The 13,068-nt window shown below is 50.5% G+C and overlaps 1 protein-coding gene across 1 annotated transcript in view; it reads right to left on the bottom strand.

Annotated features, from left to right (window-relative positions):
- The window catches only part of Cacng2 (calcium voltage-gated channel auxiliary subunit gamma 2), a 119,817-nt gene that overhangs the window by 14,267 nt on the left and 92,482 nt on the right, over positions 1–13,068 (bottom strand). The window contains exon 2 of the mRNA XM_051159907.1: positions 4,640–4,723. Coding sequence (XP_051015864.1) covers positions 4,640–4,723 — 84 coding nt within the window. The remainder of the gene's footprint in view (positions 1–4,639; positions 4,724–13,068) is intronic.

The following is a 13,068-nucleotide window of genomic DNA, read 5'->3' on the forward strand; positions in this document are numbered from 1 at the left end:
AAATAGTATTTCAAAGCCTGAAGTCAGAAATAAGGTGAGAAAGTCTGGGGTAGGGACAGAGGAATGAGTGTTAGCTGTAGCCCCTGATTTTCATGATGATGCCATTTGGGAGGAGGTGTCCTAATTTTTATGGCCACGTGACCTTGGTCAGAGAAGTAGATAGCAGGTTGGTCAGGACCAAGCTAGCTTGAACTTAGGTGTGTTGGGTGCTAGACAGGGCACGGGCAGCTTAGCCCTGGCCTCTCCTGAGCACTAGCAAGCTCTCAGTCCCACAGAGCCCATGTAAGCACGTTTGCTGGCCTTGCGGGAGACAGGGCTTGTCTGGTTAGGCCCAAGCTCTACTTAGCTCACACTTGTATATCTTCAGAGCTTGGTTCATTCCAGAAGACTGCTAGCCTAAGTCAACCCTGGCCTGGGTGGGTGTGGGGAGCTGAGGTTGCCTGTCACAGGTCTGTCTGTTCCTGCTCTGAAGTGGAGCAGGATCAGGTGGTGCCATGAGTACTGTAAATTGTCAACTTGATGGAGATAAGCCTTTGGATATGCCTGTCGGGGCCATCTTGATGTTACTGAGGTGTGAAGACCTGCCCACCGTGGGCGGCGCCGTTCCCTGGCTGGAATCCTAGAGAAAAAGGCAGTGTGTGTCCTTCCCTCTCCCTCTCCGCTTCCTGGCTATGGCTGTGATGGGAGCAGCTGCTTCAGATTTCCTCTGCCTTGTTTCTCCTGCCACGATGGGCAGGTGCCCGAGGTGCTCTTGTTAGGGTGTTTTTATCGTAAACAAGAAAACTAAGACAGGCAGTCTGTTTGTGACCTTGTAACCACTGGGCCATTCACTGTCTTCCTGGACCCCACTCTACATGGCCGCTGTCCTCTCAAGTCCAGAGGTCAACGGCAGAGCTGCCTGACGGGCCAGGCTCTGGTGTCTCCATTGGTTGAGCTTCTCTATGTAGGACTCAACGCTGAGCCTTCTACCACTTGCCTGGCCTTCAGCCCACCCCAGTCTCTGGTTTCCGCCCCCGCCCCCCGACTCTGTAGGCTTCACCTTGTTTTACTGGTCTATGCCATGTCTGCCCCTCAAAGCCTGAACTGTCCTCCACGCCCCCATTACTCACTTCAGTCCCCCACCCCTGATGGCCAGATGTCATTTCCAGGCCAGGTGCCATCTCATTCAGAAGGACACCTGTCTCTGTTCCCCAGACCCACCAGGCGGGGGCCCCTTCTTGTGTCTCTCCTCTCTTAGGCTGCAGGCTGGACTCCAGCCAGGCTGGCCTTGCTTGTGTTGCCTGACGACGGGGTACTATTCTTGCTTCAAAGCCTTTGCTTGGTGCTTCCCTCTCCCTGTCTCCTCTTTGCTGACTTGGTCCCGTATCCTCTGCCTTTCCCCATCACAATCTGCTCTCTGAGGCCATCTCAGGCAGGGATGCAGGCTCTTTCCCATAGCTTCTTGTCTCCACTAGGACACAGCTCTCCCAAAGGCCCCTGCTGTCTCCTTGGTTCACCCTGAGATCCTGAGTACTGACAATAGCACCTAGTGCGGCCTGGCACACAGTGAGTGCTTAGAAAGCATGTCTGTCACGGTGAGTGAATGAATGCTCCTTTTAGACCCAAAGTTTCCACTCCGGTGACATCTCCAGGAAACACTTCTGTGAATGTCCCTGTGGGGAGTATGACAGGGGAGCAGGCGCCCCCAGCACCCCAGGCTGCCTTCTACTTCCACAGCAGTATAAGCCTTAGGTCGTTAGTCTTTCCCCCAAGATAGTTAGCCTTCAGGGTTAGTCTCCCAAGCCTCTCAAGTGCCAGGTGAGTTAAAGTGATGGGTTTGACTGACCTAGTCCTGCTGGCCCCTTAGCAACTCTTCTGGAAGACCCTGCTTGCTTGCTTTGTGACTGGTGATATTTCACCGTGACTTATTTCATACCCATTTACCTATCCAGTCACTTCCTTGGTCTAGTCTGTCAGTGAAGCACATTATCCGACCCTGTCTCCCCACCAGGCTCTGTGCTGGATGCTGGGGTGAAGAAACAGGTGGGGGCAGAGGCTAAGAAACTTATGTCGTGCCAGGATGCTGGGTGGGAACCAGAAAAATTGCAGTGTAGGGTGTAAGACGTGAGATGGAGAGACAGGCGGGGCACAGGGCGGCCCTAAGAGGGGCTTTTGAACCGGAAAGGATGTAGGAAGGCAGGGACTGATCTAGAGAAATCACCTCTGGCCCCCACCTCCTCTGGCTGCACAGAATGACCGGTGCAGCGGCTCTGACCTTTCCAGAGCCATATTGTCCAGCTCAGACTACCATGTTCTATGGCACAGGGCCAGCAATACCCACAGCATTCTAGGCTGCTGCGTGCCCTTGTGAATGGACTTTCATGAGAAGTACCACTGAGAACCCTCTGTCTATTTTTCCTTAACAAGTGACATCTAATAAAAAACCAGGCAGAGTGGCTCATGCCTGTAATCCCAGCACTGGGGAGGTGGAAAAAAAAAGGGAATTGGACGTTTAAGGTCATTTTTGAGTCTATGGTAAGTTTAAGGGCAGCCTGGGCTAACTGAGGAAAGAAAAGAGGCGTTTTTATTCAGTGGCCTCCACTGTCTGTGGATACAATGGCGCCACTGTGGTTTCAGCTGCTGAAATCATTTCTTGTCTCATTCTTTGCAAAAAAAAAAAAAGTCTCCTCATTTGTTTTACATGCTTTGAGAATACCTGCATTTGCTCAACGAACTCAAGTCACATCTTGGGACCCATGTTGCTGGCATAGAATCCCAGCCTCAGTGCAGGGACAAGATGACCCCAGACACTTCTCTCTTTTACCCTAAGGAAACGGGGAGACACAGCACAGCAGACTGTGCCCCGGAAGAATCCTGTACATCACAAGAGGCGTTTATTGAGCAGCTACTGTCTTCTGGGTCTTGTACTCAATGAGACAAACTGCCTTAAGAGGCTTCTTGTCTGTCTGATGAAGCCTTATGCCCTCACCGGGCTTGGCCAGGTAAGGCCCAGGGGCCCAGGTGTGCGCCTCCTCCTCCTCCTCGTGTGGGGCTCAGCTTTGCCCTCCCACTCTTGTATCCAGGTCTTGTTTTTAATCACACTCTATCCTGACCAGTTGTGTCTGAGGGCCCTTTCCCTCATGCCTGCCCAGATGGCACTAGGGACTGTCTCACTTGTCCATCCCGGCCTCCCTTCATCTTAGTACATGCTGTCGCATACAGCAAGCACACAATTCATGTTTACTGTATTGGCTGAATGCAGATACAGTAACAGGTGATGACAACCAAGACAGCACCGTGGGGATTCTACTAAAGAGCAAGATCTTGAGGGGAAATCAGAAAAGGAAATGATGACACTTTTATGGTATTTGTCTCCTCTCCCCATCCTCCGGAAAAAATTCCTCAACTACCCAGGTACTTCTTTAATCCCAGCACTTAGGAAACGGGCAGGAAGATCTCTGACTTCAATGCCAGTCTTGTCTATAGAGGGAGTCTTGTTTCAGGACAGCCAGGGTGACACATAGAAACCCTGCCTTAAAAAAAAAAAAACACCCCAACAAATAACCCAACATGGTGGCGCATGCCTTTAATCCTAGCACTTGGGAGGCAGAGGCAGGTAGATCTCTGTGAGTTCGAGGCCAGCCTGGTCTACAGAGGGAGTTCCAGGACAGCCAAGGCTGCACAGAGAAACCCTGTCATGAAAAACAAAGAAACAAAACAAAACAAAACAAAACAAAACAAAAACCAAACCCAAGCAAATAAGAAAGTAAATAAACAAATAATCTGGAAACACGCCATGCTCTCTTTCTGGCTTTTTGCCAGAGCTACTTTCCACAGGTTTTCAGGGACCCATCAGGGTGATGCTAGCTGGGGTGCTGCTGGAGAGGGGAAGAGGAAAGGCTCCTGGGGGCGGCAGAGGCAGGGACAGCAGCTTCTGGGACTCTGTGAGCAAACCCCTCCATTGAGCCTAGCCGCCTAAGAGCCTTTAGCATGGCCTCCCAGGCCTCAAGGACCCTCAGCTCCTCTCTGGGAAATCCCTTTTGATAACTAACAAGGTCTGTGTTGGTTTCCGGGGATGCTTGAAAAATTGCCTTAGGGCTTCAAAAATGCTCTCTCTTGATAATATGTCTTGGGGGACTTAAGATCACAGCGGTTATACCAGGATTTAGCTTTGATTTGACTTGTGGGGAAAGGAAAAATTTCTCTCTCTCTCTCTCTCTCTCTCTCTCTTTCACACACACACACACACACACACACACACACACACACACACTGCCTGCTGGCTTCGTCATTATTTGAACAATATTTCCTGAGTCCTTATTCTGTGCCATGCCTTGTGTTGGAAGAGACTGTCCCTTCTCCGCAGAACTGGGGCATTTTACTGGGAAGACAAAGACACCCCCACCCCACCCCCAGCCCCTCATCATGATAAAGAGCTGTGCCTGGGAACCCAGGAGAAAGTGAGTGGCTTCCTGGAGGAGGTGCAGTTTCAGGAGAGACCTGGGGGAATAAGTACTAGTTGGCCAATCAAGAGGGAGCAGCGGTCCTCCCCCCCCCCCCCCCGCCTCGTTCTGAATAGGCTTGGCCTTTGATTCCCAGAAGGAGCACATTGAGGGGCCCTTCAGCTGAAGAAGGGAGATTAAAACACCGTGTGACTCACGGAGGAAATACTCTGCAGTGTCAGCTTCGTAGTCCGCGTCTTCCGGAAAGTGGTCAATTTGCTTGCACAGACCTTTGAAGTTCCCTGCAAGACAATGCAGAAGGAGCGAGGAGTGAGTGCATGGTTTTGCATGGCTCGGGGACCCACCTTGCCCTTTCTGGACACCATGGTCTTCCCATGATGTTCTGAGGGTCACTTCCTGGCACATTTTTCCTGGTAGATCAAAGCACACCCTGTAGTCCTGAGCACGGAGCGGAGGCTCAGAGTCAAACCCCACCTTCCATCCCCACCTCTAGCCACACATCTTCTCACCAGTGTCTGAGGAGCCCAGAGGGGTTGAGAAGTGCGCTAAGAGGGGTAGGAGATGAGCTCATCAGCCCAGCAGGGTGGAGGGGGTGGGGCAGCTCGGCAGAGAGTCACCCAGTTCTCTGCAAGCTTCAGATTCTTTCCCAAGAAGGCAGCTAACCATCTGCACTTCCCAGACCCACCACCCCAGCAGTTCTGAGCTGGGGGCTGGCCCTCTACCACGCACCAGGTTGGACTCAAGGCTCCCCTGTAGAGCCTCGCCTGGCTTCACATTCATCATGGTACTCCTGTCTTGGCCTTCCAAGTGCTGGGTCTCAAGCTGAACTACCCTGCTAGTTTTTAAGCTTGTGAACTACAGCTCACTGTAGTGACTGTGTGCCCATTTGAGAGGTGTCATCAGCCCATCTCGCAGATGAAGAGGATGAATCTCCAGCACCTCAGTACCAGGGACAGATTAGCAGGCTGGAAACGGAGCGCAGCAAGGACTCAGGAGTGGGCCTAGACTCTAGACTTTTGCTTGGTGAGAACTGGTCCTGGGCAGGTGCCAGCGCAGGGCCCCTGTAGATTGTCAGCAGTGTTCACAGAGAGTGAAGGAGTTATGAGAGAAAGGGACCCACAGGCAAACTGACAGACAGGATTCAGTTTGCCATCACCAGAGTGTTAGCTTCGGCTCTGGTCTGCTCTGTGCATACCCAACACCTTGTCTCCAGCAGCAGCAGAGGTAAGGCTGGTACCCGTCCCTGCAGGGAGGACTGCCCAGCCTGCCTGGTCCAGGTCAGCTTTCTTCACTTGACTCAGTTTCTCTTCTGGAGCGCGCATGCGCGCGCGCGCGCACAGACACACACACACACACACACACACACGTGCTCTGAACAGCTGATGGAGTATTTAGTTTGGTGAGTGATGGAGGACCAATGAACTGATAAAGCTACCCTGCTTTTCCGTGACAGTGCTAGAATCACCTAATAAGTACAGTCTCTAGTAACTCAGCAATTAAACATTTTACATTTATTTTCTATGTTTTATTTATTTACTTTTAAGACAAGGCCTCACTCTGTGTAGTCCAGGCTAGTTTGGAAATCACTGTTTAGTCCAGGCTGGCTTTTAACTCATGATAATCCTTTTGCCTCTGTCTCTCTAATGCTGAGATAACAGGTATGAGTCACCATGCCCAACTTAGCAAATTGTTTGCTTGTAGAGTCTGAAGATCACACACATATATGTACATACACAGATGCACACACACATGTACACACATGCACACGAGCACACACATACACACATAGACATGCTTATATGCACATACACAGACATGTGTACATGTATGGCGCACACGTGCACACACATACATGTGTACACGCATGTAGAGCACACTGGGTCTTCCGGCTATTTAACCTGGCCTTGTTTTTTTTCTCGAGACAGGGTTACTCTGTGTAGCCCTGGCTGTGCTGGATTCGTTTTGTAGACCAGGCTAGCCTTGGACTCACAGAGATCTGCCTGCTTCTGCCTCCTGAGTACTGGGATTAAAGAACTGTGCCATCATGCCCGGCTTTGACCTAGCTTTGTAGGGACAAAATAGATCCATGGTCTCTAATAACGAGTTATAGAAATGATCTCTGAAAGCGTAGTCTTTGGATCCATAATTTCTCTAAAGATTTTGGTCTATCTTCATCCTTGGCCAGTTCCTCATCTCCACCCTCCTGTATTTGAGGTGCTAACAAGAAGCCTGTGCCACCCTGATACCTTATTCCCCATATCCAGGCTCGTGTCTTCTCTCCCTGCTCCACCAGGAAGGCCCTTGTGGCAGCAGCGGCTTAACTTCCCCCTCCTGTTCACTTACAAACCCCAGCCCTTCTGCAGCGCTTTTCAAAGCACTTGCGTTTTCTTTCCATTTGATCCGACAACTATTTCCTCAGCTCAGCTCTGTGACAGGGGCGACTGTAAGAGGGACATGCGCAGGAGGCTCAGTGAGCCCCTGAGACAAAGGTCCTGACAGCATGGGCATGGAGTTGAACCTGGAGCCTAGGGCTGAGGGTGGAGCCTCCTGCTGTCCTGTTCAAGGGCCCAGCATTTCATCCTGAACCTCATCCACACCTATTTCCTGCCGGCTGCTCCCTCCTGTGCCTCATCCCTGACTTGACCTGGTGGCTTCTAGCGTAGGCCAGGCATGGAAGAAAGGTCCAGTGGATGAGAGCAGAGGCTGTGAGGTGTGAACAGCTGGCCCTCTCCTTCAAGGCCCATGTCTGGTGGCTGTTACAGAAAGCTGTAAGTTCACACTCACACTCACACTATCCTTCCAGCCTGGACCTCTGGAAGCAGCAGCGAGAGCATTGAGAGCCTCTCCATGGTTCCCTTTTTTCCTAGGAAGCAGGGTCATCAGCTTGGCCTGTCCTCACTCCCCATGTTGAAGCCTCAGTGCCTTTCACGCCACTTCTATAAACTTATATATAAGACAAGCCTGTGTATGACGCCATAGTCACCCACTTCTACATTTTGTGTCTTTCCCTTTCCAAGCTTTGAAAATAGTAATGGCATCATGCCTAGCTGAGTGTCGTCACTCCTCCTGCTCCCCACCATGTATGTGTGTGTGTGTGTGTGTGTGTGTGTGTGTGTATGTATGTATTTAAGTATGTATGTAAGTATATATATGTGGAGGTATGTATCCATGCATGCATGCATGTATGTATGTTAAGGCTTGCATGGGGCACCTGGGAATGCTTCAGAAGTTAGAGAAGTTAGGGACGAGATGAGGGAGAACTGGAATAGGGCAAGGTCCTGGACACAAAGGTAAGGTGTGTGTGTGTGTGTGTTTCCAGGTGATGATACACTGGGATGGAGTACAGCACTGAAGGTGCCTGGGATACTCCTATTTTGGTTTGTTCTAATTTCCCGATGCAGTGGAAGGCAGCACCCACTGGAGCAGAGGAGGAGAAGGCTTGGAGATTTGGGGAAGGACTCTTTTCCCTAGGAGCTGAGAGAGGGATGGACCAGGCTGCTGTGTCTGTGTGTGACCTGGCCTATGAGCACTGGCTTGAAGATTGATCTTGAGGTTCTTTGATCTTCTCTGGCACCATCCAGGGTACAGGTGGGATACAGCTGGGGAGCTGCTTTGATCAGGAGTGGAGTGTGTGTGTGTGTGTGTGTCTGTGTGTGTGTCTGTGTGTGTGTGTGTGTGTGTGTGTAGATGGAGCTGAGGTTCTGAAGGTACTGAGCAGCCTAGGGACAAGCAAGGTGCTCAAAACCTCACTCCATGCATGTGTGTGCATGCCTCTGTGTGTGTGTGTGTGTGTCTCAGCATGTGTGCCTGTGTATGTGATTTCATCAGAAGCTGGGAAGCTGTGCGTAGATGGGGGTTGGGTAAAGTACTTGTTGGCCCCAGGAGAATGAGTTAGAAGGCGAGACATGGTAGTCAGAGAGAGAGAGAGGGATGCACCAGGCAGAGGGTGGAGGACTAGTCACACCAAGGTCAAGGTATCTCAGGGGAAGGCAGGGGTGCCACTGCAAGTACGAGGTAATAGGAAAGATTGTATGAATGAATGCCCGAGACAAGACGAATGCATCCTTTTTAGTTTCCCCACATGCCAAGGGTGTGTTAGGAAACTGCCTACCCAGTGAAAAGTTGATGCGCAGACGATACATCAAATTATGCTAATGGGCCCCAAATCATCGGTTGGTTTTTAGAAATTATTGGTGTGATCTTCGGCTGATGAGGCTGCTGCGGACTAAATGATGGGCCTGTCTGGCCATGCTTTGACACAGGGAGCCTCCGCAGATGCTCCCCGGCTTCCTGCTTGGAAGAATCATGCTTGGTCACAGTTAGAGCGGTTTCCCTCCTTAGCTATGGTTCTGTGAAATCGGCCCCAGGAGCCACAGACCCCAAAGGTCTGGCTTTAGACAGGATGATTGACACCTGAGGCATGGGGAGGGGTGGGGTGGGGCAGGTGTGTGTGTAGGAGGGCTGTTTAGAAGAAACATCCTCATCAGTGGTAGGGAGTATGGTCAGGGGCTGCTTGCCATGTACCCCTTAGGGCCACAAAGGGACTGGAGGGGCTTCAGAGCCTGCAGAACTGAGGGCTTGTGAACAGAGTACAGCTCTTGGCCTGTCTTTGGGATGAAGGGAGGGATGGTGGTGTCACCCAACCCTCCCTTCCTCTCTGCCTGTCCTATCTACCAGCCCTCCTTTCTTTAGTTATTGGGGGTGATTAGTTCAGAATCACAGCAGGATTTCAGTATCAAATCACTGGGAAAGCAAGCATGCTTACAGACTGGGTTCAGGTTCTTGGAAGTGAGGTGGTCAATTTTAAGATGCCCCAGGAATAGGAGGAAGTAGGCTAGAGCTGCATTCTTTGGCGGGTGAGAGAGTAAAGGGAGCTAGAAAGAGATGGGGAGCTGGGTGAGCGAATCTCAGAGGCTGGGGAATTAGAGAGGAGGCTGGGGGCATAGTATGCAGATAGTGAGCACCAGCGAGGGGCAGGGAAGGGGTAGCTTTAGGGACACAAAGAGCACAAGGACGAGTGGCTGGGGAGTTTGGTCTACATTGGGACACACATTCTAGAGGGCACCAGGGCAAGGAGCCCTGGGGCTGGGTCAGCTTTAGGGAACAAAAACACACAAGAGATGAGATGAGTGAGGAGACAGAAGGCCACGGAGGCATAGACTGTGGAGAGCAGATGAAGAGGCCGTGGAAGTCGAGGAACAGAGCCTGTCCCCAGTGCTGGGGCAGAGGCTCACTAGGGGTGGGTCCCAGCAACACTCCATCTACACCGACTTCACACATGATGGACACACATCATGATAGGTAGTAGGGAGTGGTGTGACCAGGTTTTCCAAGGCTGGCCTCTGGTCCACTGCATCTCCTCCTGTTTGGTGGTCATCAAGCTCACGGGTGGAATGGCCCCAGATGGACCAGGTGCTGCCCAAAGAACCCGTTGCCTTGCCCTGCCAGTGACTTCCTCTAAGTTGGCTTCATCCTGGCGCAGCCATAGTGGAAACTTAGGGCTGGCCTACTGCTTGGTGCTGGCATGGCTGGGGTAGACTTCACCTGATCCCTGTGGACTCCCAGTGCAGGGGACAAGGCAGAAAACACAGAGTGCATAGAAAGTAGAGTCTCATTGTACCATGTTAGAGAGGCATGCAAGGCCTGATGGGAGCAGGGTCCTTCAGCTAACATTTATGTAACAGCAATAGTATTTACTTTGTAACTTGCTGAGGATTCAGGGCCCGGGGAAATGTAGTTTTGTTCTCTGGGACTTGAAGTCTGTGGTTTGAGGCAGAATGTTTTCCTGGAAGAGCAGCGGGTGCTGGGATGTCGTGGAGGGAGAGGCAGGAGGACTGGAGAAGAGCCACTTGTCCAGGCTCAAGGGTGCATTTGGTAGTTGCTATCTCGCCTTAACTCTCAGGAGTTTAATGTCCACCCTGATGGATGAGTTTACATTAAGAATCTCAGAGTACTACGGTCTTGTTCCCCCTCCCAGCTATCCCTACCCCAGAACCTGCAGTTAAGCCTTTTGCAAACATAGGACAAATGGGGGGGGGGGGGAGTAAAAAGCTGTAAAGAGGACTAGCAGAGTGCAATGAGGCCAGGAGGTGGCTGGACAAGGGACAGAGGCCAGTTCCCACCCAGACCAGTCTGACCCAGGAAAGAGACAGCTCACCTCCTGCCTCCCCCTCTCCTCCATAGCTTTGCACTTGGGGGGAAGGTGTTGGGAGGGACTCATCAGCCAAGGGGTTCAGAAAGCCAGGAATCTCCATAGAGGTAATCTCCCCACTCCTAAAGCATCATGGTTTCATGCCAAGTGGAGGAGGTAGAGCCCCTGGGCTGGAGCCCAGGAACTTCCCGGGCACCCTGGAATTCAGGCTTACAGGTATTAAGTGGTTTAAATGGCAGTTTCAGCAGCTTCATAAAAACACCTTCCTCTGCCTTGTTTCTGGAGGTACAATGAGCTCCTGGTAAACCCGGTCATTAAGGGAGGCTGCTGCTGGTTTATTTTCACATATGCAGAGCAGCCTTAAAAAGCAGAGCAGGGAGGGGCAGGGGAGCGCAGGAGGGGTGGGGAGGGGGTAGGCTGTCCAAGTAATTTTTTAAGTGAAGTAAATGAAGGGTTTGGTGGAAGCTGCTTGCTCGCTTCTTTCAGTCTGTTCTGCTCCTGGCTTTTTGTTGTTGTTGTTTTCTGGCAGGGCTCTCCCTGGAAGTGAGATTTTGGGAGATCTCAGGAGATGGTGTGGCCTTGCATGATTGGTGCTTATTCAGTTCTCAGTGTAGTCTGGGTACCAGCTGGTAGTTTTTTTTTTTTTTTTTTTTTTTTTTTCTTATGTGGTAGTGGGTGAGTTTGCTCATATGGTTGTTCATTGGTTCATTCGTCCATCTGTCCCTCCCTCCCTTCATCCATCCATCCATTCATTCAGGGGTGGTTCTGAATGCTGTCTGCAGCCAGGTGCTGGGCAGTTTCTGGGTAGGGTCACCGTGGTCTTCTGTGCCTTCCTGTTTTCCTTGTGTTTACTCTTTCTGTATGCTCTGCATGCCCCACTGTCTGCAGCTCGGGGGACTTTGGCTCACACACTGTCCTGCTGCATCGGGTCCTGTTTTTTTTTTTTTTTTTTAATCTTCTATAAAGAACTGCTTTAGTTCTTTCCATGGGATGTGTGTGAGAAGTTGGAATGCTGGTCTTAGATGATCTGGCTTCTAAGCATGGCTCTGTCAGCGATCAGCTGTGTGAATCTAAACAGGTTGTGTGACCACTCTCTGCCTCAGTTTCCTTTGTGTAAGGAAGGGGAATTAATTCTTGTGTAGGGGTTGGGGTCATCTTTTAGGACTTGATGAGAAAACAGAAGTGAGGGCACCTAGTAGTTCCTATGCACCCAATAAATGCTGCAGCTGGTTCTCCTCTTCCTCCTTTGCATCTTTTTCTTCCTTTTCCTTAGCTTCTTTCTCTCTCCTCCTCCTCCTCTTCCTCTTCATTCTTTTCTTCTTATTTTTCTTGCAACACAATCGATATGTAGCCCACGCTATCCTTGAACTCAAGAAACTTCTTCCTCAGCCTTCTGAGTACGACATTATAGACACGTCTCTCCATGTCTGGATCTACATCTTCTTCGAACGACACTCTTTTTATTGTCCTCAGCTGAAAAGGCCATTTTCTTCTCTGTGCTCCTGTGCAATGCTCAGACTCTAGTGGGTTTAGAACTTCTCCAGTCATCTAAGATGGACAGGGAGGGGCCAGAGCACTGTGTTTATCATAAGTCCCCAGGTGATGCCCACACTGCAAGGACCCCAGTGAACAGACTTTGGCCTGGGAGATGAGGGACATTCTGCACATGTTTTGATCTTGTTTTCTGTCTTGTTGTGATTTGAGAACAGTGTCAAATCTGTACTCTCCAGGGCAGACTGTCTTCTTCGGAGACATTTTCCTTGACTCTGAGATGCTCACATGTACATTTCGCTACTGTTGCAACATGTGGCTTTTCTACTGAAAAAAAAAAATTCTATCTCTGGGGCCAGAGGGATGGCTCAGTGTTAAAGAGCACTGGTTGCTCTTGTAGAGGACTTGGATTTAGTTCCAAGCACCCACTTGGGGGCTCACAACCATGTATAATTCCAGTCCCAGGGGATCTGATACTCCCTTCTGACTTCTGAGGGCAACAGGCATCCACAGGGGGGCACATCCATCCATCCATCCATCCATCCATCCATCCATCCAATCATCCAACCATCCATCCATTCATCCATCCAAAACATTTATACACACAAAACAAAAATAAATACATCTAAACAATTGTTTTCTCCTGGGAAAAGTTTACCACACACATGAAGAAATCCATGAATATGTAAGTGTGCATACACATGTAAGAGGAAAGACGGCACAGGACATTTCCCTTCCTCTAAACAAATGAGCATTGTGTTAAACACTAGATCTCGGGGCTGGAGGGATGGCTCAGGTGAAAGAGCACCACCTGCTTTCCCAAAGGTCCTGAGTTCAATTCCCAGCAGCCACATGGTGGCTTACAACCATCTATAGTGAGATTTGGTGCCCTCTTCTGGCATGCAGGCATACACGCAGGCAAAAACATTGTATACATTAAAAACAAAACAAACAAACAAACAAACAAAAAACAACCAAAACACA

The sequence above is a fragment of the Acomys russatus genome, chromosome 17 (genome assembly GCF_903995435.1).
Source record: "Acomys russatus chromosome 17, mAcoRus1.1, whole genome shotgun sequence".
Taxonomy (NCBI): Eukaryota; Metazoa; Chordata; class Mammalia; order Rodentia; family Muridae; genus Acomys; species Acomys russatus.